General features: G+C 54.2%; 3 protein-coding genes across 4 annotated transcripts; 1 reads left to right on the top strand and 2 right to left on the bottom strand.

Annotated features, from left to right (window-relative positions):
* Positions 1-5,913: 5,913 nt before the first annotated feature.
* MMRN2 (multimerin 2) lies at positions 5,914-12,086 on the bottom strand. Its single transcript, XM_053909668.1, has 3 exons — positions 11,946-12,086; positions 10,043-11,779; positions 5,914-7,136 (listed from the first exon to the last, which is right to left on the bottom strand). Exons 1-3 carry the CDS (start codon positions 12,067-12,069, stop codon positions 6,751-6,753), a joined length of 2,247 nt encoding a protein of 748 aa, XP_053765643.1. The 5' UTR covers positions 12,070-12,086; the 3' UTR covers positions 5,914-6,750.
* A 692-nt stretch (positions 12,087-12,778) lies between these two features.
* On the bottom strand, positions 12,779-22,434 carry LOC109264523 (multimerin-2). Its single transcript, XM_053909669.1, has 4 exons — positions 22,159-22,434; positions 13,195-13,323; positions 12,996-13,102; positions 12,779-12,896 (listed from the first exon to the last, which is right to left on the bottom strand). The coding sequence occupies exons 1-4, from the start codon at positions 22,320-22,322 to the stop codon at positions 12,799-12,801; spliced, it is 498 nt and encodes a 165-aa protein (XP_053765644.1). The 5' UTR covers positions 22,323-22,434; the 3' UTR covers positions 12,779-12,798.
* An 803-nt stretch (positions 22,435-23,237) lies between these two features.
* SNCG (synuclein gamma) lies at positions 23,238-27,940 on the top strand. 2 transcript variants are annotated; one of them, XM_019444824.2, is made up of 5 exons: positions 23,248-23,615; positions 24,432-24,473; positions 24,788-24,915; positions 27,336-27,407; positions 27,650-27,940. In XM_019444824.2, exons 1-5 carry the CDS (start codon positions 23,495-23,497, stop codon positions 27,668-27,670), a joined length of 384 nt encoding a protein of 127 aa, XP_019300369.1. In that variant the 5' UTR covers positions 23,248-23,494; the 3' UTR covers positions 27,671-27,940. The 2 variants fall into 2 exon arrangements, with proteins under 2 accessions (XP_019300370.1, XP_019300369.1); XM_019444825.2 differs by lacking the exon at positions 24,432-24,473 and having other exon boundaries at positions 23,238-23,615.
* The last annotated feature ends 29 nt before the right edge of the window (positions 27,941-27,969 follow it).

A 27,969-nucleotide genomic window follows, 5' to 3' on the forward strand; every position in this document is an offset into this window, starting at 1 on the left:
GCAAAGCCTTGCTTCAGCCCTTGGAGCAGTCCAGCCGTGACTAAGCAGACACGGTGCACCGAAGGTAGCCAGCCAGCAGTGTAAGGCAGAGGCCACCCAGTGGCAGCGGCACTGCACTGGTCTTGGGAGTTCAGTCCTGTGAGCTCAGGTTAAGAGCAGAAGAGCAGGTTAAGAGCAGAAGAGTAGGTTAAGAGCTCAGTCCCCCAAGAGGAGGCTTAGTTCAAGTGCAAAGGTACACCCAAAAAATATTCCAGATCGAAGCCAAGGCTGGGGCTGAAAGGTTAATCCCTAATTGCCCTTTGAGGTAGAGATTGTTACTCTCCTGTTTAGATGGAATATGTGTGGCCTGCCTGTTACTCCTCTAAACCGGATAGTCCTGGCCTTTGTCCAGTTTTACTGAGTGTCCACCTGTCTGCTCAGAATGAAGTTCAAGGTGATTCCAGCTTCCCCAGTGCTTCCTACCTCCACCTCAGTGCTCTAAATATCCCTTCTACAGGGAACCTGAAATGTTACCGTTATTTGAAAGTCAAAGGTCAGTATGAAATACTCAAAATATTTTCAAGCTAGAGGAAGAAAGAACTAAGGCCTTCGTCGTTGAGAGGGGAGCCGTTTTTAAAGCAAAGTGAAAATTGGCTGATGACTGAGGTTGGTGATGGGCACCTGCTGCTCTGCTCGCTGCTACTTGCTGCATGACTAAAATCCTAGTAAGCGTTGAAAACTATTAAAAAGACAATCGAAAGGCCGTGGCAAAATAAAAGACCAACACTGTTATAGAAGACATTTCAATCAAACACTTAAAAATCAAAGCTTATTGTTTGGTTCTGTCTTCCTTCTTGGCTAGGACTTTGGCTGAAGATAGAATCTAACTGAAGATACTTCCAGCATCCCTATTGCCAGTAAGAAGTCTGATGTGTCTAATTCAGTCCACTGTAATTTAATTTATTTCATTCAAGAAACAGGATTTTTTTGTTTTTTGATGTTTTGAAGTTTAAACTTGCCATGTCTGGATACATTTCTTTGTGTTAGTACTAACTGCATGTTTTTAACCTTTCCTTAAACCTGAGAACTTCCACTATTTCCTCCCTTTCCTTCTTTTACTTTTCTTTCTAGAACTCCCATTAGGCAAATATTAGGTGTCCTGGATGTTTCTTCCATATTTCTTAGTCTGTCTCTTTTTTCCCTCCTACCTTCTTCTTTTCAGCCCATCTACTAAGTTGTTTTATTAAACCAAAGTTTTTTTTAAAATGTCTATTTATTTTGAGAGAGAGAAGGAGAGAGATCCCAAGCAGGCTCCACTCTGTCGGTGCAGAGCCCAACACGAGACTTGATCTAATGAACTGTGAGATCGTGACCTGAGCAGAAATCAGGAGTCAGATGTTTTACCCACTGAGCCACTCAGGTGCCCCTCCACCAAATTTGATTTTAGGTTTTTTTGAAATAACTTCAAAATTCCAGAAAAGTTGTAAAAATAGTATAAAGAATGCCATTTACGCTTCACCCAGATTCATAGACTACTACGTTTTGCCACAATTGCCTTATCAGTCTGTGTGTGTGTGTGTACAGGCATAAAGGCTTGTCTTAGAATGTTTGTGCACACGTGCGTGCATACATACATACATACACCTTTTCTGAACTATTTGGATTAAATTACAGAGCTCATGTTTCTTTCAGTATTTCAGGGATATTCTATTACATAACCATTAGGTACAGTTTTCAAAATAAAGAAAGTTGACATTGACACTATAATCATCAGCAATACTGTAACCTGCAGACCTTTGCCAGTTTATTCTAATAAAGTCCTCGAGAGCACACTTTCAGGGCCCAGAATCTGTCGCATTGCATTTAGTTGTCATGTCTCCTTACTCTTCAGTCTGAAACAGTTCTCCAGTTTCTGTCTTCTGTGATATATTTTCTAGAGTAAAAAGGCCAGAGGGTTTGTGGACATATTTGTGTCCCATTGGGAGGCCATTATCGATAATGTCATTGTTGATCCCTTACTCGAGGCGATGCCTACTGTCTTCACTGCACAGTTGGTTGTTTTCCCTTTGTAATTACTATGCTATGGAGATAATTTGAGACTGTTCCAGCCATTGGTAATGCCAGTGTGAATCAGTGGTTACAAAATAGTGACTTTTGCTTGCATTATTACATTTATGTTTATTAATTGGCATTCTGTAAGGAAGAGGTCTAGCTTCCCTTGTTTATTTTTTATTATCAGTAGGAACTCATGGATTCTTATTTTATACAATGAGTTATAGTCTATGAGGTCATTATTTGTTTTGATGCTCAAGTTGATTCAGACTTGACCCCTGGAAATTCAAGTTGGCTCTTCAGGCTTTTTCCACATGCCCATCTTTTTTTGAGCACTTCTTACCTTTTGGGGGGCTGAAAAGATGTTCCAGGGTCATCTGGTACTGTACCTGCCCCAGCCATGGGGTCAGCCATGCTCCCAGGCACTCTGATTCCTTTTAGAGAGGATGGTATTTAGAAACCAGAATCTGAGTGGCAAATAAGATTTTCAGTTTTGTATTCTCTTGTTCATGATGTTAGTTTTCCACAAATATTTAGCACTTTGGTGTAGTTGCTAATCTTTGTGTTACTGAACCCCTACTCACGTCAGTTCAGTGTTCCTCAGCTTCCTGTTTTTATCAGGAAGTGATGGGGTAATAGTTGTTTGTTAGAGCAAAAATTGAGAAATGATCCTTTCTGAGGCACCTGAGGATCCTTTCTGAGTCGGTTGAGTGTCTGACTCTTGATTTCAGATCAGGTCATGATCTCACGGTTCATGGGTTTCAGCCCCGCATCCGGCTCTACACTGACAGCGAGGAGCCTGCTTGGGATTCTCTCTCTCCACCCCCCGCCCCCCGCCCTTCCCCCACTCATGCTCTTTCTCTCTCTCTGCCCCTCCTCCCCTCAAAATAAAATTTAAAAAAAGTGATACTTTCTTTTCGCCTACTCAGGAGCATTCAGGCTTTTCCCACTCCACATTTAGCTCGCCCCCCACCCCCACTGCCCCTCAGCAAGTTTTGTCACTGTTAGGCCAGGTTTGGGGGAGCTTTCTTGATGGAGGATGGAGAAACGCTGCTCAGACCAGAGCTGATGATGTTTGGTATTTTCAAAAGAAACCTAGGATGCCAGCGTTGCTGCAGAGTGGCAGAGGAAAGGAGAGCTTTAAGAAGCATCTTTTACAGGGGCTCCTGGGTGGCTCAGTCGATTAAACGCCAACTTCAGCTCAGGTCGTGATCTCATGGTTTGTGAATTCGAGCCCCACATCAGGCTCTCTGCTGTTGGCAAAGCACCCGCTTTGAATCTTCTGTCCTGGTCTCTCTGTTTCTCCCCGACTTGTGATCGCACTCTCTCAGAAACAAACATTAAGGAAAAAAAAAAAAAGAACAGTCAGATCAGCCCCCGACTTCGGCTCAGGTCATGATCTCACAGTTGGTGGGTTCGAGCCCCATGTCAGGCTCTGTGCTGACAGCTTGGAGCCTGGAGCCTGCTTCAGATTCTGTCTCCCTGTCTCTCTGCCCCTCCCCCACTCTCTCCCTCTCTCTCTCTCTCTCTCAAAAATAAACATTAAAAAAAAATTTTAAAGGAACATCTTTTACAGACCATATATCCTCTCCACAGTGTTTCTGAAATAAAAAAGTTGTTTCTGAAATAAAAGTAAAGGTCAGGTGTTACTTTGACAGTATGTTGTGGTCTGGGAACATGCGTCTGGACTGCTGCGGGTAAGGTTATCCATGTCTTCTGGGAGCTTCCTGCCTCCACGGGCAGTAGCCAGCCTGCAGTTGGAGGCCCAGGATCGCCCCGCACTGCCTAGGTCGGGGCAGAGGCCACCGCCGCCAGCCGCTTCGCACAGGCAGGGGACGGCTGGGACCCCGGGCCTGCTGCCCCTCGGCTGCGTCGCCTCCGCTCATCCCCCCAAGTGTCTTAGGAGCTGAGTTTCAGTTTGGGGTTCCCTCGAAATCACTCCCATCTCCAACAGTCTCAAAGGTTTTGGGTTATGATTTCCTACTCCTATTTCATTTTATACTTGATCCCTTCTACTTCCCATTTTTCAGGAACTAGGAAAATTTTCTGATCTGCTTATGGTACACTTTCTTGTTTTTCAATATTGTTTTTGAATATATTTATGGTTTTTTCTCCCCATCAAATTTGAGGAGGTAGGATACCACCATTGCCTTGTTCTGGATGCCACAGTGAAGTATGTTTTAACCCCTGGGGAACACTATGGCTGGTGGGCAATGGAAAAAGAGTCTGTACCCAAAGATATTAGATGCCATAGTGGAGATCAGAAATCTGTCCAATGAACTCTAGAATTCTTGCTAATCTGGTGTCTTCATTATAGAAGTACTTAAACATAATATTAAGGTTTTGTGAAATCGGTTTTGTTGACTGGAAAGCATCCTATTTAAAAGAACCACTGTTGGGGTGCCTGGGTGGCTCAGTTGGTTGAGCGTTGGGCTCTGCACTGAGCGTGGAGCCTGCTTAAGGTGCTCTCCCTCTTCCCTGCCCCCACTTTCTCCTCTCTCTCAAAATCAAAATAAAATTTAAAAATAAATAAATAAAAGAACCATTGTTTTCTCCAGTTCTCATCCCAGAAACTTCTGGAGCGATTCATCCATGCTGCTGGCAGGATTTACCAATTAGCACTTGCATTTACAACCTTCCTGTTGAAGAGCACCATGCCACGTGAGGGTTAGAGGACGTATGTCCGTTATGGAGATCAGTTCACTCTGTTTATCTGTAATACATTCCAAATGAACATCTTAAATGGTAAGACCATGCTACCCTAACATTTCCACTTAGTACGGCTTGACCAACAGTAGCCAGATTGAGCAGAAAGAAGACACAGTGAGGTCTTTCTAGCAGCAAGGGGGACCAATCTTTGGTCGGGAATGGCCAAAATGCATCATGCCTTGGGTTGGGATTAGTCTTGGCAACTGAGAGCCACATTGGGCAAGAGGCCCTGGCCAGAGCGAAGGGCAGGAAGGCCAGAGTCAGCCCTGTGGTCGAGATAATAAAACACCAAGATACTTAATGAAAGCTATTAGCCTAGCCACCTCATACTACCAATGGAAAAAGTTCAAGAGAGGTGGTGGTTTACTCCAGGGTCAAGCTGTCAGTGGCAGAACGGCCTGGCACACTTCTTTGAACGTTAATGTTTGAGCACACTGAGCACACAGAGCTTAGTGGTAAATAAATTCTGAGGGACAACTGTTTGAATTAATGACCCTTAGGAAACAAGGAGAAGGGCTGAGAACCTCGTTAACCCTGACAACCAACTCCCGTCCTTGTTCACTACCCAGTCCAATCCAATTTGCTTATGGGGAAGTGTGTTCAACAAGTTTTGAGGGGCTCCTGGGTGGTTCAGTCGGTTAAGTGTCTGACTCCTGATTTTGGCTCAGGTCGTGATCCCAGGGTTGTGGCATCAAACCCCAGCGTCAGGCTGTGCGCTAAGCACGGAGCCTGCTTAGGATTCTCTTTCTCTCTCTCCCCCCTCCCTCTGGCCCTCTCCCCTGCTTGCGTGCACTCTCTCTCTAAAATTAAAAAAAAAAAAAAAAAATTTTTTTTAATTAAAAAACCCCAAATATTGAACACCTACAAACATTTCCTGACAATTCGATGACGGCTTTCCCAAGCCAGTTTGCTCCAGGCTCTGTAATGTTTTGAAAACCATATATCGATATTGCGGGAATAGGGGCAACTCTGGGCTGTGCTGTCTCCTCCCAAGATTCACATCACCGCCTACCGTGGAGGACTCTTGCGTGTTTTATGTGGAACTTAACTGAAGTCGTGAAGTCAAACACGGCCCAGAATGATGAGAGTCCCATTTATCCCAAAGTTTCATTTCCTCCATTTCTACTTACTTTACCAAATCTTTCTGCTCTCCACAAGTAAACCAGGCAGAGATTTGAAGGGCATTGCTTTATTCCAGAGCTGATCATTATTGAGGAAGATTTTGACCATCTTCCTTCACTTCCTCCCTCAGCCTCCTTCCTGGTGAGAGATGTTAATAAGAATGAGGGCGCTCATTAGCTAATGGAGGAAGTGGGGAAAAAAAAAGGTAAAGGCTGTACACATTTTAGTTCACGTTGGCATGCTTGGCCTTTGTCTTCTGGCGGCAAGGAGAAAAAGAAGTGAAATTAAGGCTACAGGTAAGTTCAAAGAAGGGCTAAAACTGAAGAGAAGATAATAATTTTGTTCCTTTGGTCACTCAATGAGGCCTTTGTCCCCATTGCTAGTAAAGGCCAAACAGGTTGGTTTTCTCCTACTGCCCTGTAGTGGGGTAGAGACTGGTTTCCAACATTGTCTAAAATGTCACCTCCGTGTGGAACGTTCCTTCCGGGAAAGAACGCTTTTCTGGCATAAGGTCAGGGAGAAGAAGCGGGAGAAAGGTTTCAAGTTTCCAACCCCAGGAGGAGCAGCACACCAAAGATGCCGTAAAACACAGGGTGTGGCAGAGAGCCGGAGTCCAAGCCATGCCGCCTCAGAAGGCGCGCCAAGCTAACGTTCACCCGTCCCGGGCCGGGTTCTGCCCAGAGAGGAGTATTCCGGTGCTTCTCGTCAGTAAGAAATAGCGAAACCCAGCGCATCTAGAGGGAGGCCACATACACCACATTGTCTTTGCAGAAGTTTTCCAGGAAGAACTGGACCGGCTGGATGGTCTCCAGACCACCCCTGGCCAGGGCTCCAGGCCAAGGAGAGCTGGGCGAGTCCGCAACGTCTGGTCGGGGCCGTGTCCAGTGTTCAGGTCTTGAACATAAGGAATCCCCCGAATGTCGTGCCTGGCGGGTGTCTCTTTACTACGGATCCCTGGGTTAACTCAAACCACACTCTCTCGCCTTTTTGCAGCTCGGCCATGGCAAAGGTTGTTGCCGTGCTTCCGCCCTTCCGCTCCTCAGTGGAACCTACAGGGGTCTGATGGTGACCTCCAAACACCAGCTGCCCCGTACCTGGCCCTGGGCCAAATTCAATGCTCACTGCAAACAGGTAGACCCCACGCTCGGGGGCTCGGAAGTAGCCATGTTCGGGGAAGTAGCTGCTGCCAATGTTGACGTAGGTAGTGTTGAACTTCACCGTCTGCAGGGCAGTCGTCCCTTCTGAAAAGCTGGCGTAGAAGGCCACAGGGGAGCCTGGAATGCAGGACGAAAGCGCTCAGTGACTCAATCCCTCACTCCCTTAGACGGCAAATTAAACCCTGAGACCTGCCTTTCTCACCTTGTTAACAGTAGGAATAACCACTATTTCTAGATACCCTACGTGTTCCCAATAGCAACCTCAGAGAGTGGGAGCCAACGGGCCAGCACTCACCATGTCACTGAGAGAAAGGAAAATACAAGTCTGTTGTCTCTCCTGGTGTACGTTTTTAAAAAGCACTTCCTCCTTTGCTCCCTTTTCCTTCCAGCATCCTGAGAGGTAAGTACCCTTCTTTGAGGAAACTTTGAGTCTTGAGTGCTTACCCGGTTGTCCAAAGCTACGTGGCTTGCCAATGGCAAGCTGGGACAGGACCCGGGTCTCCGACTCCCAGACTACTGCCACCTACTGGGGATCTTGAGATCTCTCCAAAAGAAAATAACCCCTATCCTCAAGGTAATAATGCTAACGCTGGTGAGAGGATGAAAGAACCCTGAAGGGTCCTTCCTCCTTGTTTGGCACAAGACCTTAGAGACAGGACAGCAGGTAGGGCTGGGCAAGAAAACTCTCCGAGCTGGTCATCTTAACGTTTTCCAACCGTTGCACAGAGCTCCAGGATTACAGATGGGGACACGGGCCCAGAGAGGGAGCACTTGCTCCAGGTGACACAGATCATAAATTACCACCCTGGCAGCTGTCTTTGGATCTCCTGATCTCTGGTGCTCTTCCCATTGCAAGAAGCATTTTAGAGGCGCCTGGGCGGCTCAGTAGGTTGAGCATCCGACTTCGGCTCAGGGCATGATCTCACTGTTTGAGCGCGAGCCCCGCGTCGGGCTCTGTGCTGACAGCTCACAGCCTGGAGCCTACTTCGGATGCTGTGTCTCCTTCTCTCTCTGTCCCTCCCCCACCTGTGCTCTGTCTCTATCAAAAATAAATAAATGTAAAAAAAATTTTTTAAGAAAAAAAAAAGAAAGAAGCATTTTAGCCAGCCATAGGAGGACAAGCGAGACGAAGAGAACATAGGCGTGAGGCCTGCCAGGGCCACGTGCAGGCTTGAAGGCAGAAGGAGCCACTCTGCGTAGGGAGGTGAGCGTACAGTGAGGAAGGAGCCAACCTGGCTGCCTGGCCAAGACTCTCAGGCAGGGGAGGACAGGGCCAGGAGACGGGAAGGGTGAGTCCCACTGGGGTTCTGGCCATGACACTGGCCTTGGCACCAATGAGGTGATGTTCCTCGCGTGCTCCCTCAACTCTCTATCTCTCTGTATCTCTCTGTCTCTCAGATGAGACCAAACTTTCCCATTTCTTAGGGGATAAAACCAAAGCCTAAAGGAGGGGCAAGCGGAATAGTGGTTAGTGACTTGATCCCACCTACAGCCCCAGCTCTTTGGCTCCCGGTCCAGCAATAGTTTTGTGAATGTCAAATTTCTGCTCTTCTTTAGTTCTGGAAGATTTTCTGAGAATTAGGAAGTTTGGAGTAGCCTTCCCATTTGTGGAAGATCACAGGCCCGCTGCTGGCTCTGCAGTTCCCCCAGCGTCCAGGAGGTGGGGCGCTTGGCCAGCCGAAGGAATGCCCGCCCGGCGCGCCCTCTGCCGGTACTCGGCACTCTCTCCACATGTTGCAGCCGGCCTGCCGCCCCGAGTTCGGCCTTACCGACCCCCAGGGCCCAGCCTGCCTCGCAGGAGGCTGAAAGGCTGTGCTTCACTGATTTGCTAGCTGGAAAACTGACAGTGGGCTTCCCTGCAGGGCACAAAGTGATTCTCCCATTTTACAGAGGGAGAAACTGAGACGAGGAAGTGGTGCTAGAGGCGGTCCACTGCCCCCAGGCACACAAAGGCCTCCAGGGCCGTGATGGAGAATGACAGGAGCAGGAAGAGCTTGGGATGGGATCCTCAGACTTCCCACATGCCAGGCTACACCAGCATACAGACAGCCCAGATAGCAGCCCTGTACTCAGTCCTGTGTCTGGATGAGGATGTGGCCATAGCCCCAGGGCCAGCCTCTCTGGCAGGGGGGAGTCACTTGAGGCACGGAGTCTAGTGGTCTCCTTCCCCAGGCCACATTCAGGGAGGGGCCAGGATGGCTGGCTGCACATCACATCAGCCTCAGAGCCAGCTTCCCAGGCCCAGGGTCCCGGGGCCCTGCAGGGACCCGTCGTCAAGGGCCTTTCACAGGAGAAGAACCAGCATCCTAGAGACAGCTGGACAGGGTTCAGGGCTCCCTGTGCCACTTACTAGCTGTACGAACTAGCAGGACACTTGCCCTGACCGAGCCTCAGTTTCAGGTAAGATGGCAGTGATGACGGACTGTTGAGCTGTTATGATGACTCCGCGTGGCAAAGCCCACGGAAGGCCTGGCGCAGAGCAGCAACATGGGTCTACTATGTTAGCAGGACAAGCTCCTTTCAGGGCCCAAGGCCTTCCCCTGTATTCTCCTCTTGCCGAGTGCTGCCCATGGCCGGTGACACCAGTCCCTAGTCACATATTTGTATACAGGGGAGCTGATTAAAGACACGGGGTGAAGCAGGGTGGAGGGGAAGAGCTGGGACGGAGAGATTTGAGGCTGTGGCCTGCGGGGAAGGGAGGCATCCCCCTCCTCGCTCGAGTGGCTGAGTGGCAGACAGCTCCGTGGTGTATTTATGGGCCTCAAACGTTTACATGGAGGGCCTCTGCCTGCTCATTGATGGTTGGTTCTGGTGACTTCTACCTGCTTACACTTCCGGTAGCTTAAGAGGCCCCTGGCCGTCAATGAAAGGGGGATCTGGGCAAAGCGGGCCCTGAGTACCCCTGAAGGATGCTCACCCTGTTCTCTTTCATCCCGTCTTCTCCGAGGCAAAAGAGCTGCCAGCAGCCAGCCCTGTCCTCCCTGACTTACCCAGCCGCACCCCTCCCCCTCTCAGGAACTCACCTGCTTCCCAAAGCACGGGCCCTTTGATATGTGCATCCGCCCTGGGCTCTGCTTCCTTCCTGTCCCTCCTCCGGGAAGCTTCCAGACCTTTCTGCCGCTTCTTCCCTTTCTTGCTCAGCATGGCCTGCAGCTTCCCCAGGTCCAGGCTGACGTTGACTGCCAAAAGCCCTTGGAAGTTTCCGAAGAGGCTGTGGAAGAGGCGCTGGTGCTGCTCCAAGTCGCGCTCGGTGGCGGACAGCGCCTCCTGCAGGCCCTCCAGGGAGCTGTTGAGGGAGGAGACCCCGGAGGCCTCGCAGCAACGGCCCACCCTCTGGAGGTCGGCGTCCAGGCGCTCCAGCTCCTGCGCCAGCCCGGCGGGGACCCGCCCGCCGGCCTCCCCCGGCGACGCATCGCGGCCCCCCGCCGCCTCCGCCGCCGCCTCCAGGGCCGCCACGCGGGCGGCCAGGGCGTCCCAGGCGAGCGCCTGCTCCTGCAGCCCGCTGGCGGCGTCCTGCAGGCCGACGCGGATCTGCTCGTAGCGCAGCGGCAGCGGGCCGGGCACCTGCTCGGACATCTCCTCCATCACCTCCTCTCCGAAAAGGGCGGCCAGCACGGCCTCGTGCCGCAGCGCGTCGTCCAGCAGGGCCTTGAAGTAGCCGTGCAGCTGGCCGAGTTCGCGCCGCATCTCCCCGTGCGCCTCCCGCAGCGCGCTCGCCTCGCCGTCCAGCGCCCGCAGCTGGCTCCGCAGCCGCGCCCCGTCGGCCCGCGCCCGCTCGCCCTCCGCCCGCCGCTCGTCCACCGCCCGCGACAGGGCGGCCACGGCGTCGCTCAGGGCCTGCAGGGACGAGCCCTCGAGCCGGCGCCGCTCGTCCGGGCCCACCTGCGCCTCCTCCAGGGCCCGCGTGGCGTTCAGGTCCAAGTAGAGCTTCTGGCAGTCGCAGTCCTTGACGTACTTGATGAGGTCGGCGTTGGTGCCGTGCAGGTGCTGGATGGTGAGGTTGAGCTCCAGGAGCTGCCGCTCTATCTCCTCCTTGTTCTCCTCCATGATCAGCGACTTCTCCATCAGGATCACCCGCAGCTCTCGCAGCGCCGTGTGGTTCACCTGCAGCTCCAACAGCTTGTGCTCCACCTGGCTGATCTGATCGAAGGTCTCATCGGATTCCGAGTACAGCTCCTTGATCTCTTCCACGTGCTGCGCCAGGGTGGCCTGCATGTCCGCCAGGATGCCCCGCAACTCCTCTTCCCTGCGGCCGGCGGCCGCGTGCAGCGCTGAGAGGTTCCTCTGCAGCTGGCCCAGCCTGGCCTGCAGGCTCTCGGGCTCTGGCCTTGCCGCTGCCCCCGCCGCCACGGGGACCAGGCTGCCGTTGGCCCCCACGGGCCCTTGGGCCTTAAGGAACCTCTTCAACTTGGCGTCCACATCCGCGTGGACCTCGGAGAGGGACTGCTGCAGGGAGAGGTGCTGGGCGTGCATGCGCTCCTCCACGTCCTGCCGCAGCTTTCCCACTCTCTGGGCGTTGTCCTGCACCTTGGTCTCAAATTTGGCACCAAGCTCCTGGAAGTCAGCTCTGGCCACCGTGCTCTCCTGGACCCCCCGGATGGCCTGCTGGTTGGCCTCCACGTCAAGAGAGAGGTTTCTTACCGCCTGGGAGAGGCTGTGCAGGCTTTCGTTGAAGCTGCTCCAAATGGGGCTGAAATGCACTCGCAGGAAGGCATCCATGTGGGGCAGTAGCACCTGCTCCAGGGATCTGCCAGCAAGCACTGCAACAGAGACACATTTGTACACAAGCCCTGCAAGGACCAGACACCCCTCCCCAGGCAGGGACCAGAGGGGGCTCCTCTGAGATCTGGGCCTTCCTGCCCCGCCTTCCTCTCTCCCCTCAGATGTGAACAGGCTGTTCCTCCACCCCTGGAGCCTGCCACTCACCAGGCTCTGTCTGATTTGCCTCCATGGTCGCAGCTGTGACGTTGCTTTCCAGCGCCTTCCACAGGCCTGGGAGGCTGTCTGCCACCTGGTGAATGTCGTTCTGGAGATCCTCCTGTGGCACCATGGTGTCGCTGATCTCTGAAGACACACAAGGGATAAGTGTCGAGGTCTCACTCCCCAGACCTGGGCAGATCGTGAGGTACGGAGAAAGAAATTTCCAGGGTCGGATAGAAATATCAGGGAGCTGCATGCTGACGTCCTGTGAACGGGAGCTCAGAAGCCTTTAGCTCCAGAGGGGGATGCTTGGCGCTTGAGCCCTCACCCTCACTGGGCACCCACAGCAGACACGCCTGATCAATCATGGCACACTTTTGTCTTCAGCTGTGTGGACATGGCCTCTCAACAATCATCCTAGGCAGCCCTTGTCTAAAGGTAGGAGTTCACCGCACGATGAAATTTGTTTGCCACGTCGGCCGTGGTCCAGCCTTGAAAGGCCTCACAATTGGTGCCTCTTGGTGGTTCTGTGCTGACTATACACCAAGGCCAGCACGACTTCCTGGCCCTGGTTAGGAGACATGGGGGAAAGCTTCTTCCAGGCCATGGGATCTTGTCCCATTCAAGGGGCAAGGCAGGTGCCGGATGAAGCTATCCTTCCCAGAAAATGCAGTCAAGGGAAAGGGTGTGTGTGCTTAGCCAACAGGCAGTGACCGAGGGCCCTGCGGCTCTGCCCTCGGTGTGGGGGGTAGGGTGATACAGGGCCACAGAGGGACCCCTGCTGATTCTGGGCACAGAGTTTTCCTGAAATGGCCTGGACATGTGGGTTCTTTCTGCCTGCTTGCCCCTCCTGTACCTTCTAGGAAAGCAGCATACCTGGTTCAAAGCCGACTGGCCCATCCCAAGACTCCTGGAGGCCATCCCCTGGATCCTCGGGCTCAAGGATTGCCGTGGGATCTGCAGAGAGGAGGCGACAGATGTTGACACCACAGGTCAGAGGAGCTGCCTGACCTCTGGGTCAGAGGTTGGAGGGGAGGGAGCCACAGGGAGCCCTACCGTAGTGTCGGCAGTCAGAGCCTGAAAAGCCTGGGCAGCACTTCCAGGCCACGGAAGCCAGAACCTTCTGCTTGACCTTGTACACCGGCTTGTGTATCATGCGGTACCTGGGGAAAGATGGCCAGCTCAGTGACTCCAGAGTGAGCCAGTGTAGGACTTGGGTGGGTGGCCCCCCTTGCCCCATCCTGCCCCCACTCACATGACTTTGACTTTCTGGCAGTCCGGAGTCTCCTGTGGACATGGCTGCTGCGAGTGGACAAGGAATTTCTCTGTTTTGCAAGCAGCTACAAAGGTGACCAGCCTAGACTTCTGGTAAGGGCACCAGTTACTGGAAAAACAAGCCAGAGGAGAGGGCTACTGAGCCACACCCGGGTCCCACATGACCCTTCCTAGATGCCAACAGCGGTGCCAGTGCCCCACTCCTGCCTCCCTGCCCCACCCAATGCCTGGGATTCTAGAATCCATTATCCTGAGAAGGGAGCACTCTGCATTATTTATCCCTCGGCCCCCGGACAAAGGCTCCACAAACCCTGCCTGCAAGGGCACCTGCTCCACTGGCTTCCAGGGGCCAGCACAGAGAGGTTGACAAACACCCCCAAAATCACACAGAGCCAGGAAGGCCTCTCGCTGTCTCTGTTGGTGCCAGGGAAGCAGCATCATGCCGCTGGGGCTGGAGAGTCCTGGGTTCAAGTCCTTCGCACTCTGACTTTGAGTGAAGCACTTAGGGAGTTTCCACTCTCCCATTTATCAGATAGAGATCATAATACCCTCCTCCAAGTGGGCGGATGGGTACCAAGTGCCAGGATCCTGACAAGTGCTCGGCGATCACTGCCACCCTGCCCTGTTACGCTCACATCTGTCTTCACCACAGACCAGGCTGCAGGGAGGACACCTGCTCCCTGGCCATTCCCCATTATGGCCATTATGGAAATGGACTTTCAAACAACTGTGGGAGATGGCAGCTGAGTGGAGCAGCCCCTTCTCTGGGAAAGAGCCTACAGGGTAGTTTGGGGGTCACATTCAGCACCCTGAATGCCTGAGAGGTAGCCTCTCCATCTACATCCTTTACGAGTCCATGTTGTTGCAAGTCCCAGGAGCAGGGGGTGCTCATGGCTGACACAGCCCCAGCTCACTGACCCATTGGCAGGTTTGATGGGGTCAGTAGAATAGATCAGAGGGTCCTTCCCCCAGCAATCAGCTCCCAGAACGGAGCTTTCCAGTGCTGCAAGCGGCAATGACCTCCAGGGCTCAGTTCAGCTCAGCACCCCTTGGGTATTGGGTGCCGGGCTCAAGCTGAACAGGATTCAGTGCCAATATGGAGTAACGGACCTTTCCTTCCAGGGTCCCCAGGGAGAGCAGGCCATCTCAGATGGTGTGGAAGGTGCCAGGACCCGGGGAGACTTTCAGAAGGAGATGATAACTTGGCACCAGGAACTGTGCCAGAGATGTGTGGCCCACTGAGATGCAGAGGGTTGGGGCAGGGAAGGGGCTGCTGAGGTAAGGAGAAGCCAGAACGTGGAGGCCTTGAGCTCCTACGGAGGAGCTGGACTGTGTCCTGAAGGGACAGAAAGTTGTGGAGGGGTTTGAGCAGAGACGTCACACATGAAAGGGCCACCTTGGTTCCTGGGTTCAGAAAGGCCAGGGAGAGGCGAGGTATAGGTGGCTGTGTCAGGGATCTAGGTGGGAGATTCTGGCAGGTTCCATGGGTGATGGTGGTGGATGTGGAGAGAAATGCCACACTTGTCAGATATTAGGAGGCAGTGTTCGAGGGCCTTGGAGATGGAGTGGCCGTCAGGTTAGGATTTTATTCTCTGGACCTGGTCTCTGTCCTGGGACCACCAGGCACCACCACACCGGGATTCTGCTGAGGAGGGCAGGGGGTAGGATTGAGGGGAATTGAGTGGCCATATCTGTCTTGAGGGCTGAGACCCCCAGCCTGACTTCCTGCTTGGCTCCCAAAAGCCTGGCAGCCAGCCTTTACCCTCTTGGTAGCAAACTGAAAAAGCCCATCGGGAAAATGACCCCACTCAAGAGGAAAGACCTAAAAACAATGACATCAGGGGCTCCCCCAGTGAAATAGCCCAGCAGAGCACATTATGACAAAAGAGGTTAGAAAGACCCATCCACACATCCAGCTTCCAGTGGGCTTCTTTGCTCTCAAGTGGGCAGATGTCCAAGATGACTCCTGAGAAAAATCTCTAGTACAAAAGAGGGAGATCAAAAACAAACAACTGGGAAAAAAATCAACTTGGAGAAAACCAACACTGTGCAGAGAAGTCCCCCAAATTTGTATTCACAGCTCCAGATCTATAAGAGAAGTTACTGCATCCAAGAAACAAGAACAGGAAACTACTAAAAAATAGGATGAACATATAGGGATGCCATACAGCGTGGCTCAGTTGGCTCAGTGTCTGACTTCAGCTCAGGTCGTGAGCTTGTGGTTCGTGGGTTTAAGCCCCACATCAGGCTCTGTGCTGACAGCTCAGAGCCTGGAGCCTGCTTTAGCTTCTGTGGCTCCCTCTCTCTCTGCCCCTCCCCCACTCACACTCTGTCTCTCTCAAAAACAAACATTAAAAAAATTTTTTTAATGGAAGCACATACAGAGAATGAAAAATACAACAGTTGGAAATTTAAAATATAACAGTACAAATGCAAAAGAAAATTAATGAAAATGTTAGAGGGTAAAGTTCAAAAAATTTCCCCAAAAGAAGAGCAAAGGGAAAAAGAAAACAGGAGAGGAAAGCTCAGGAAAACTGAAGACTAGTGTTGGAAATCTGTGGGGAATAAGATTAGGAATTCCCAGAGCTTGCACCAACGGGTTAACAAGGCATAAACAAAAAGAAAGCCACAGGATGAAAGCATCCAAGATTAGGTAAACAAGATTAGGTAAACATGGCAAAGCGCCCCCAGTATAGAACAAAGGTATAGAAATAGGAAACCTCAGGATGAAAGCATCCAAGAATAGTAAACAAGATTAGGTATTCAGGGAGGAAACGCTCCCCAACTTAGTACAATAGCAGAAAGCTGCTTTCACAGGAAGGAAGGACCAAAATAGGTAAACAGTAAACAGGACTATAGACTGCAGCAGGCAGGGCAGCAGGGCAAAGTTGCCCAGAGTGGAGCTAATTAGCAAAAGAAAGGTGCTTTGTTGACCCTGAGGTAGCAAGCTCTGTCTGTCTTGTCCCCTAAGCTAGCTAAGATAAACAGACATGGTGCATCATGCCTGCTGTAAACAACCATCCGCCTGGCACCAGGACTTTGTTTCGTATTGACCCAAACCCCTAACAACACATATCTTCAAAACCCCCTTTCCCTCATGCCTGTGAATTAATGTTCACGGTTTCATTGTCTCTTTGTGCACATCCATCATGCTTGTAAGCCTTCTGATCCTAATAAAAACAGAGCAAGGACCCTTACTCGGGGCTTTTGTCTCCTCCCAGACATTAGCCTCTCTTGCATTTTAAACCTGTGTCTGCTCTCTTGCTGGACAAGACAGAACTCCAGACCCAGGGTCTACACCAGAAATCCAACATCTGAATAACAGGAGTTCCAGAAAGAGAACAGAGGGAGGAAATCATTTATTAAAAAAATCAAATATTACAGAAGTGAAGGACTTGAATTTTCAGATGCAAAGGGCCCACTAATTACCCACAATGTGATGAAAATAAACTCACATCATCATGAAATTTTAGAACTCTGGGAATGAAGGTAATTTTATACTTTCTAGAGAGAAAAATCAACACACACACACACACACACACACACACACACACACCAGCAATTAGAATGGCCTTGAGCCTCTCAACAGCAATACTGGAAACTAGAACACAGTGGAGAACTGCCTTCAAAATACGGAAGGAAAAATATTTCCAATTTAGAATCCTATACCCAACCTAACTATCAGTCAAAGCAAAGAGAGCAAGAATAAAAACATTTTCAACACACCAGTTTTCAAAACATTGCCTACCCAGGACCCCACATCAGGGAGCTACCAGAGCAGTGGTTTGCAATCTTGCCATCAAATCTTCACATCAAAACGGTTGTGTGGCCCTTTCAAAAGAAGAGCCTCTGGGCTCCACTCCAAGTCAATGAAGCAAGATTCTCTGGGATTGTGGCCTGGGCATCAACATTTTAAAGCTCTCTGTGGCATTCTAAGTCACAGTCCAGGACAGGGTACCACTGTGCCAGAAGTGCCCCACCGACACAAGCCAGGGTACCAAGAAAGAGGAAAGCAGGGCATCAGGAGACAGGAATTCCATCAGAGAATTGAGGGGAAGGGAGTCCCCAGGAAGACGGTGCAGGCGAGCCCAGGTCAACGATGGGCAGTGGGTGCAGGGCCAGCGTACAGAGCTAGAGCTCTGAGACCAGCAATCACCAAGAACACACAGGTAGTCAAACACCTGACGTGATTGAAAGGGGAGAGCAGGTGTGGACAAACTGGCCAAGAGTTTGGGATCGAACAGTGACAGAAACGCAGGAAACTAAGCAAAAGAAGCAAAAAAATGGAAACCGTTGTTTGCTCCAGGGAAGACCAAAAGTATGAAGTGTCTCCACTCTGAATAGCATACATAGTCACATGAATGTAATCACTCAAAATGACAATGTGGGAGGATGATGGATAGGGTGTGTGTGTGTGTGTGTGCACGTGCATATGCACATGGGTGTGCTCTTGCATGCTTGCTATGCGTGCATGTTGGGGTTAGGGTATGGAGTGGGAATGAGAACTTCCCAAAGAAGCAGCAATATAAACATGTTAGTTAGAGACATAGAGACGGATGCCAAAGGAATCACCTAAATAGTTGAAAATTATTGCCTGTGAGGACCAGTGAGGGCAGGGGCTTCTGGTCATGTCAACAAACTTTGTAGAAGGTTTGACTCTAACCCAAAGGGTCATGCAGTTTTTCTGCAAAGGAACAGATAGTAGATATTTCACACAAAGCTAACTGCATAATCTGTAGTGTCCAGTGCAAAATAAAAATACGGTACAACAATAAAGATTAAACCAAGTGTGGGGCCCTTCTGTGGGTGCACCCTGTGTGACTGCTCAAGTCACGTGCCCGTGGACTTGGCCCTGATTTTAAGCAAAGACTGTTCACTCAACACGGGGAGAGAGAGAGAGAGAGAGACTGTGAAATTGCTGGGTCCAGAGTTCAAGGACCACGGGTGAGATGGCCACCTTCATGGACTGTTCCAGGACCAGAAACTCCAGTCCCCACCCCACCCCCACCCTGGGCTCCCTGGAAATTCTGCAACTTGGGCTCAGGCCTGGGGAAAATTGTTTCTCTAAACCAGTGGTTCTCAGCAGGGGGTGAAGTGATTTTGCCGCTAGGTGTATTTGTCAACCTCTGGAGACCTTTACAGTCATCACCACCAGGAGTGGGGAGGAGTGCCTGGCATCTAGTGTGTGGAGACCAAGGATACTGCTAAACACCCCGCAATGTGGGCAGCACAGCCCGGCACCCCCACAACCAAGAATTAGCCAGTCCCAAATGCCAGGCGTGCCAAGGTTGAGAAACGCCCACTCAAAGCACAGTTCCATTCGTTGCTCCAAACTGCTGCTGAGGGTCCAGAAGGCCTGTGCCCCGGCGCACTGGGTTTGGTCCAGCCTGCCAGGGAGTGACTGGGACTTTCCATCTGGAGCTCCTGGAACCGGAAGCAGTGCCGCCCACCCTTCCTGCCCAGGAACTTTCTCTCCTGACCTGCCCAAACCTCAGGCTCCAGCTATTCTCCCTGCCCACACTCCCCCTCCCTTGGCGGCCCAACCCCCTTGGCACAGTGCAGGCCCTGGCCCAGAAGCCCTGGGAACATTCCTGACCTTTGCTTTGGTTTCCTCCAGCTCCTGGCAGCTTCACGCTGGCCCTCTGCGCCCGAGCCCCCAGCCCGGCTCGCTGAGGCACCCATTGTTCTCGCTGCCTCCTGGTCTCAGGCCTGGGCGCTCTTTGCACCCTCGTCTCCTGGGGCCAGCTGGGTTTGAGCTACCCTGAGCCTCTGACACGGCCCCCACCTGACCCCTTGCCCCAGTCAGGAGAGCGTCTGCTGACCCCTTTGGAGCTTTTAATGGGAGATGAGAAGCCTGGGCCCTCCTCCCCTCCCCCTTCCCGGACTCAGGTTGACTTTGAGCAAGGCCCTTCCCCCAGTCCTGGAAATGTGGAGATGATTCCCACTTCCGGCCCCTCCCTGGGGGCAAAGGGAGGGGCTACGTGGGAGGCTGAGGAGCCTCTAGCTGGGAAAGGGCTGTTAGCTGGGGCCTTCTGAATTATGGATGTGCTGCTGCTATTGTCCAGTGGGACACTTAAATGCCAGTAAACCTCACCTCTGACTGCCCCTTAAGTCCTTAAGGCTTTCTGGGGAAGGAGGGTGTGTTCTCGGTATCCTTGCTTTCTGAGACCCTGAAGGCAGCCGTGAATATGACCACTCCAGGGGAGAATTTTGCAGGGCTTTGTCTCTGAAAGGGGCTTTGGCAGAGGAGCCTGAAGCCCACTCAGTGTCCAGAGTGGGAGTTCCCTGAGTGTGCCCAGGGCCCTGTGCTTCTGACAACAGGAACAGGTGCAGGAGATACAGCCATGGCAGTGGCTGGTGGCCTGGGCTCCACCCTGCTCCTGTGTGACCTCCAGCCATATGCTTGACTCCTCTGGGCTACGAGCTCTCAGTTGCAAAAAAATCACAAAGGCTACCTACTTGTACATGGGTCAAGAGAAGCTGATGCTGGTGGCCAGGGCCAGCTGGGCTGCTGGGAGCAGCCTCCCTACATTACCACCATCCCGGGGGAGACAGGACAGAAGACACCTGGAGTTTGCAGCCCGGTGGTTGCAGGCCCCTGCTCTGATCAGTCACTTAGCTGTGGGGTCCAGGGTGGCATCCCCATCCCTCTGAGCCTCACAGCACGGAAAGTGGAGAGAGCAGAGCTCTCATGACAGGTAGAGATGGGGCACCTTGCCCAGGGCTCAGCTTGGTCCTCAACGCAGGCTCAGTCCTGCAGGGGGAGCAAGTGCAGGCTCTGAGAAGCCTACCTCCTAACTGCCGCTCTGTCCCACTCCTACCAAAGCCAGGGGGCATCCAAAGAGCCTTCTCCCCACGGAGTCCAAATACACGGGTGACTAGGGCACCCAGGGACAGGGGGAGCATTCAACCACGTCCTGCCTCCACCCTGGGACCAGGCATCCGGTACCCAACTGTTCTGTTCAAACTTCTCTTTGCAAAGGGTCTAATCTGGGCCCATATCCAAGGCCTGCCATAGCCCTGGAGCTCCAGAAAGAGGTGTGGGGGGCCAAGGCCCAGCAGTCTTGTCGATGATGGTGCAGGGGCCCCGCCTCCCCTTCCCCTGCTGCAGGAGGGAGACTGGAGCAGCATTTCCGCCTGTCCCTTTACAGAGCACGGGAAGCAATCAGCCCGAGGAAGCTGAGCAGGATTTCCTTCCTTTCACACCAGCCCTTCTGGAGGCCTTGACAACCTGGGCTGGGCCTGTGGGGACTGCCGCTTCTGGGTTGTGGGAAGGAGACCTAGCAGGCCTGCTGGGACCCCCCGGGTTCCCCTGGGAACCCGGGTGTTCCTGGGCTGGGGATCCCTTCTACGTACATCTGCACATGCTGTGCACACACTGGGACCACCCAGGGAGTGGATGAGCGCAGCCCACAAGCCTCTCCCCACAGCCAATGGGGTAAGGAGAAAGAGGGGTGTCTCCTACCTCTTTTTGATCCACCTGGGACCTTGAGCCTCCCTTTTATCAAAAGGAAGCAGGTCACTGAAGAAAGGAGCTTTGGGGCAGGGAGGCTTGGTTCTTACACCTGAAATCAGAGTTCGGTGGCTGGAGCCCCCCACCAAGAATCACCTGCTCCACCCAGCCCTGAGCCGACCTGGTGGTGGGGCAGAGATGGGCCCCCTCCTCCCCACTTGGCCAGCCCCTCCCTCCCTGAGAGTCAGTGTGCACTTGCTTATTACTCTTTCCTCTCCATGGCCAAATCCACTTTCAGGAAAGTGTCCAACAAACACATTCACCTTGAAGTGTCAGAGCTTATAGGACAACTGTCCCAGGCAGATTCATTCCATAAGCTAATGTGATAGTGAATCTCAGGGAGCCAGGTGGAAGGCTCTGGGTGGGTGTAAACTGACCCCTTTCACCTTCCAAACCCATATAAACACCCTCACCAAGTCTGGTGTGTGTGTGTCTGTGGTCGGGGGTGTGGTAGGCATATAAAGTGCGTCTAGGGGGTGGGGCTGCCTCTGAGTGCTCGGGAACCAGATCATGAGCTCTGAAGTCAGACCTAGATCCTGGTTCTAGATCCCCTTAGCTGTATGATCGTGGGTCAGGTGTTTAGTCTCTCTGAGCCGTGGGTTCCTCCCCTGTAACCCCGGCTGTTGGCAGGATTAACCAAGCTAACACCCGGCAAAGTGCCTAGCCCCAAGGGGGACCCCATGAGGGCACCTGCTGTTGTGACTGTGGAGCACCCCGAGGAGGAGCCCACAGGTCCAGCACCTTATCAGCAGGGGCACCTGAGTCTGGACAAATAAAAGACTGGGAAATGGTGTCCTGGATCAGTCACAAGACCATTCCACTCATTTCCAGGGGGGCACTGAAGCAGAACTCACTGGATGCCGTGGCTTCCTCTTTGTCTGGAAATAGGGCAGAGTACCCTGTCTGCTCACTGCTTGTCTCCCAGGGCTAGGCTGAAGACCCACACCAGTCCTCCTGGGCACTCAGATAAAAATCCAGTCCCCAGGAGTGTCTCTCTTCCATGACTTATGCCAGGCCAGCCTCACGGAGGCTCAAATGTCAGTTGACTTACTTCAAAGAAGGGGAGACACTGCCAGGCCAGCTGGAAACTTCTGGAACTACTGCCCCTCATCACCCCTTGCTAAGTGGTTGATGGCAAGAAATGCTCTTGCCCGACCTCCAGGTTGCTCCCTGTCATGGGCCAGGTAAGGAACTTCCTGTGGTCCTTAGGCTGGGCCCTGGGGTGCCCAGTCTGGGCTTGGAGGGGTGGTGGCCTCCTGAAGGGAGTCTGACACCAGGCATCTCATTCAGCCTCACAGCCGGCCCCAGCAGGTACATAATATTAGGTCATTTCACAGGTGGGTAACTGAGGTTCCAAGAGACTCTGTTCTGGCTGAGCTGGGACTCAGATCCTGTACCATGACCTCCCCCCAAGGTGGAGGTCCTCCTTACCGTCTGACGGGGTCCCCGCCGATATCCTCAGCCTCTGCCCTCCAGACCGCAGGCGGCCTTGAGCTATGTGGATCAGAGAACCTGCTACCTGAAGCCTTGGCGCAGGCCCCCAGCAGCCCCCAGCCTAGGGGCCCCCCGAGACCGAGCAGCAGCGTCAGGATCATCTTGGCCGTGGGACGGGCTCAGCCGCAGCAAGTGACTCCACACACTGCTGGTGATGTTGACGTCGTCTTCAAGTTAAGCCTCAGAAGGAAAAGAAAGCACAGGGACAACAAAGAGAGGAAGTGGCCTGGGCCGGCCCACCCGGTGAGCCTCGTCCGGCACCCCCCTCACCCCCCCTAGCTACCTCCACCATCCCCTGCAGAGGCAGCCAACAACTCAGACCGGTTCCTGTGCCTCTCTAAGAGGACTCAGGTCAGGGACACTGGAGGTGTGGAACACACAGGGGGGTGGCCCCACCAACACGTCCCCATAGGAGTCAGGAGAAGAGCACAAGCCTCGAGGTGGGTCTGCAGGAAGCGGTCGGCTCAGTCTCAGGGAACCTGCTGCCCATCCATGCTGGTGGCCAGGAAGCGAGGGGCCCTTCGTGCCTACTCAGCGCCTTTCACCACTGGGCTGTGGGTGGGAGCCAGCAGGTGGGCGGAGATTCAGAGAGAGAAAGCTGTCCTAGGGTCACACAGTGTTAGCCAGAGGCCAGGACACTGGGAGGCCCTTTGTGTGCTCCTCTGCCCCATCTCCCCCACTGCCCTTGATGCCCTTGATGGAACCCTGGGACGTGGGGGCATCCACGGTGCTAGTGAGTAGCCAGGCAGGCCGGGCCGGTCTGGGAAGTTGGCCACTGTTGTTTAACCCCTGGCCTACATGGCCCTGCCCCCCTGCCCTACCTGAGAAGCTGGTAGCAAAGGTGCCTCCCCTGCCTGACCACCTCTGTCCCAGATGTATACAGACGCAACAGCCCCAGGCCTGAGAGCACTCAGCCAGGCTGTGGGTGGGCAGGGCAGCGAATGAATGAGGGACAGTGATGGATTAGGATGTGTCCAGCCCCCTGCGCCACTCCCTGGAGGGCAGGGGGCAGGAGGGAAGGGCTGGGCAGCAGGGGCCAGGGGAGCCGGACCCCACTGCCCAACCCCCGGAGAAGGTGAGGGCGGGCCTCCTCCCCCGCCCTCCCTGGCCTGCTGGCTGAGCTCCCACCAGCCAGCCGCCGCCGCATCATCAATATTTCATGGGCGTCAATAAGAGGCAGCGGCAGCAGCGGGGACAGCGGCTGCAGCAGCGTTCTTGCCAGCTCTAGCCATAGCTCACTGGAAGAGTCAGGCTCCTGGTACTGCCCACCACCATGGACGTCTTCAAGAAGGGCTTCTCCATCGCCAAAGAGGGTGTGGTGGGCGCTGTGGAGAAGACCAAGCAAGGGGTGACGGAAGCAGCTGAGAAGACCAAGGAGGGGGTCATGTATGTGGGTGAGTCTGGGTGAAGCAGGGCGTGGCAGGGTGCAGCGGCCGGGAGGCCAGAGGCGGGGGTGCCCGGTTACCCTAGGCCAACCTTCTCCCCCAGCCCCAGGGGGGCATTTTGGGTGGGGATGAGGCCCTGGCCATTGGGTCAGGGTCTCCACGCCCTGGAGCACCCCATCCCCCTGCATACCATCCCCCACACCCCACAGTGTCTGCTCTGACCTCCTCAGGGCTCCAGGGTCTCTGAAGCAGAACAGCAAGAGGGGCACTCGGCCTTCAGACACGCTTGTTTGCACACACACACACACACACACACACACGAGTGCACAGATGCAGACCAGCGTCCCCCACGCCAGCATCCCCTCCAGGCCCTTGTGCTCAGATAAGAAGCCAGCTTGAGCCTAGAGCAGGAAGGTGCTCAGCAGCAGAGCCCCAGGTCCCCACCCTATTCAGAGGGAAGGGTAAGCAGGGGAGAGGAGCCTGAGCCCCAGTGTCCTGTGCAACCCCACCCCCTTCAGCCCCTCGGAAGCTGGTGACTCAGCTCCGTCCTGCTGCTGCTTCCGAGGCCCAGACCACACCCAGGTGGGCCTGGACCCTACCTCAGGCCTGGTCTCTCTCATCCCCCTGTCCTGTCCTATCCACTTCCCATCCATCCCCTTCCTCCAGACACAGCAGGAAGCAGCCTTTGAAGGGACTGCCGGCCCCCAGACACCACCTCACCCCCCTACTAACCCCACAGCTTGTTCAGCTGTTCTGTGTGTTTGCCCTGACCACCCTGCTCCCAACACCAGGAGGAGTAGGCTGACGCCTCCATTTCCTCCCCAGGAGCCAAGACCAAGGAGAATGTTGTGCAGAGTGTGACCTCAGGTAAGGGGCCCAGGACCAGGGGATATGGGGGTTGGGACCTCCAGGGACTGCAACCTGGTATTGAAGGCTCAAGCCCAGGGTCCTCCTACCCTCCAACTAGAAGCCTAAGCTGTACATGTACATGAGGTTAGATAGACCCAGGGTGCCCCTCCTGCATCAGGGCTCCCCCGGAGTCAGAGAAAGGCGCAGTCCAGGGCCTCCAGTAGAGGCAGAGTTTTGAGCGCCCTGAGAAAGGGGTTGCTCAGCCTGACTTGGGCAGGCCAGGCCCGGACAAGGAGGGGTCAGGACCACGGCCAGCCAGAGTCCTCTTGCAGTGGCTGAGAAGACCAAGGAGCAGGCCAATGCTGTGAGTGAGGCCGTGGTCACCAGCGTCAACACAGTGGCCATCAAGACGGTGGAGGAGGCGGAGAACATCGCCATCACCTCCGGAGTGATTCGAAAGGTGAGATCCAGTCCTGACCCTGGCTCTCGGGCCAGTCTCATCCTTTCTCCTGGGCCCCAGAGAGGCTAGCTGAGGAGAAAGCAGTATTGCCTCATGACATATAGGGAAGCAGAGATTGAGGGGGCCCATGGTCTGTGCTTGGTGTTTCTCACACCCATTAACACCTAGAACCCTCATAATTCCTCTTGTGAGGGGGGCAGTTTGGGGCCCACCTGGAAAGTGAGGCTCAAAACCACGTCCTCTTGAGGCTCCGCATTTGGGAGGTACCACATTTCACTAGTGAAAGCAGGGTGCTGTGGGCCTCACGCAGTGACAGGCGGCCTCCGGGGCAGAAGACACCAGGCTGGAGCTGCCAAAGTCACCGCCCACCGGCCTGCTGTCCAGCCTCCCTCCAGGGCCTGGTGGGAGGAGCAGGGAAGCAGCGCCCCCTCGTGACAAAGCAGCGAGGGTCCTGACCCCGCCTTCCACTTTTGTGCACGGGCGAGGGCGTGTGCCCCCGTGGACTGCCAGGTGCAGAGGGCGCAGGCACAGTTGGGCGCCCCCAGGAGGTGGAGGCCCGCTAGGCGAGCTATTCCCGCACCCACCACAGAGCAGGCTCTGCTTGAAGCATTTTACACGTATTAACTCATTCAATCGGCACAGAATCTGCAGAGACCAGGTGTGGAAATGAGGCCCAGAGAGGTTACGTTATGTGCCCAAGGTCCCAGGGGCTAGTCCCGCAAGCCTGGGGTTCCCAGGGCAGCCTGGCTGCAGGGCCTGTGCTCGGAGAGATTCTGCATGAGTGTGAGGCCGTGGTGGGAGCCCGGTTTATATGGGGGCCAGGCATGGGCCGCTCTGAGGCACCCAGCAATGAGGACCCCTGCTTCAGGGAGCAGATGGGAGGAAGGGGAGGGGGCCCCCCTGCCAGGAGGCAGCGCCTAGGCGTCCACTTTGGGGGCCAGCACAGGTTCTCCACGTCTTTGGAGCTGGCAACCGGTCTGCTCATTCCCAGCTCTGCCCCTTGCCAGCTATATGACCTTGGGAAGCTACTTAACCCCTTGGCACCTCCATTACCTCACCTGTAACAAGGGAGGGGGTGACCGTCCCCGTTTCATTATGACATTGTGTGATCGTGCAGGGAAATGGCCCCCACGAAACTGTTACACCTGGGTCATGGTGAGCACCCAACAGAGGCAGGAGACTATACCATCATCATCTGTGCCTCCGGGCAGGACCCATAGGTGCTCGGGAGAGCAAAGGAGGCACTGGGGTGGGGTCAGGCTGCCACTGGGCCTCTGAGAGGGAGCCTGGGCACTCCTCTCTGGCCTTGAAGGAGGGCTGGTAAGCCCATGGAGCCACCCCAGGGCCTGGAGTGGGGGTAGCTGCCCCAAGGGAGACATTTCCTGGTGACACCCAGAAACCAGTCACAACTCTTCCTCCAGTGAACCATAGAAGGATGCAGCACTGCCTGTCTGACAGCCCTTTCATTCCACTGGCCTCATGCATCTGCCTTGGGTGGCAGGGCTTGGCCTGTGGCCACTTACCCTTTGCCTGGAAAGCTGCCCCTACTGTGACAGAGTTCAGTGCCCATTTAAGCCCCAATCCACCAAGGATGTCCCAGAAGTAGCATGGAGATGGCAGAATCCTCCAGAGGTTGGTGCTAAGACCGGGATCCAGGCTGATCACCCAGTCTGGCCCTGCCCACAGCTGTCACTCGACCACCTCCCGGGCAGGTCACCTTAGGCACGTGTCTGAGCGGGGGTAAGGTGGTAGGAGACAGGAAGTGGGGAGGATTGTATAATGCCTGCTGGCCCCAACTGGACCAGCTTGAGCCCGGAGCCCATCCAGGAGGCAGGGAGAGAGAAAGCTGCTACTAGGGATAGGGATGGGCCTGGAGCAAGCCAAACCTGATCTCTACCAGCCCCATTGCTTTGAGCTGTGAGGCTTTTAGCTGGATACGTGGCCTCCCTGGCCTCAGTGTGAACAGTAAAAACACCCCTCTTCCTAGGGCTATTTGGGGGCTCAGTAGGACAAGAGTGTGTGATCATATGATGCAGGGACACTGAGGGTGGGGTCAGGCCTAGGGCTTCAGGGCCATGGCCCACCCCCACTTCACTCCACCCCACCCCACCAGTCCTCCTCCATAAGAAGGCCCAACCACAGACTGCCCAGAGACTCCACATTAGTTCAGGGGTGTGTGAAGCTGGGCTCCAAGATACATGGTGCCCCCATAAGACCTCGGCATCATCAGAGCCCCTGCTGTGGGTCCTCACGTGAGGCTCTGTTGCTCCTCTGGTTAGTCTGGTGATGACACACCACATACAGCAAGGTGATAAGGGCCTCTGCTCCTCTTTGAGGCCAGGTGGATGAGCCGTGGGTGCAGAGAAGCTGGGGCCTCTGCACCCTCCACCCTGTCCCACATCCCCTTTTCTCCCTCACAGGAGGACCTGGAGCAACCAGCTCCCTCGCAGGAGGACAAGGCAGCCAAAGCGGAAGAGGAAGTGGCTGAGGAGGTAGGTGCTGGGCTCCCAGAGACCAGAGGGTACCCGGGCAATCCTGCTTCCCTCCCAGGGTCCCCCGAACCCTCAGGGAAGCCTTGTGACCTTCTGCAGCCCCCTCAGCCTGAATGTGAGGTCCCTTCATGAAAGGCTCCTCAGGGCGGAGGGGCAGAGATGACTCCCAGCCCCACCCCACTCAGGGTGGCCACTGAGGGTGGGAGCCTGGAGCTGTGTGTGAAGGTCACTCTCTCTCCCAGGCCAAGAGTGGAGGAGACTAGAGGGATGCAAGTCAGCCATGGAGGAGGAAGAGCCCTCTGCCTTGGACCCCACCGGGCATGAGGACTGCCCAGCCCTGGAGCGTGACCTGGGTTGCCCATGTTCCCACACCTGACCACCCACAGGGCCTGTCCTCCTACACTGCCTTCACCTCCCTCACCTCCCTTAATCAGTCGCTTTGCCCCCTGGTCCTTCTGACCCCACAGATGCTGCTGTGAATTTTTGTTTTTAATGATTCCAAATAAAACTCAAGTCCTCATTCCTGACCATAACATGCCCATGCTTCCTTACTGTGCTGCCT

The sequence above is a fragment of the Panthera pardus genome, unplaced genomic scaffold, assembly GCF_024362965.1.
Source record: "Panthera pardus isolate Hobbes unplaced genomic scaffold, ASM2436296v1 HiC_scaffold_22, whole genome shotgun sequence".
In the NCBI taxonomy this organism is placed as follows: Eukaryota; Metazoa; Chordata; class Mammalia; order Carnivora; family Felidae; genus Panthera; species Panthera pardus.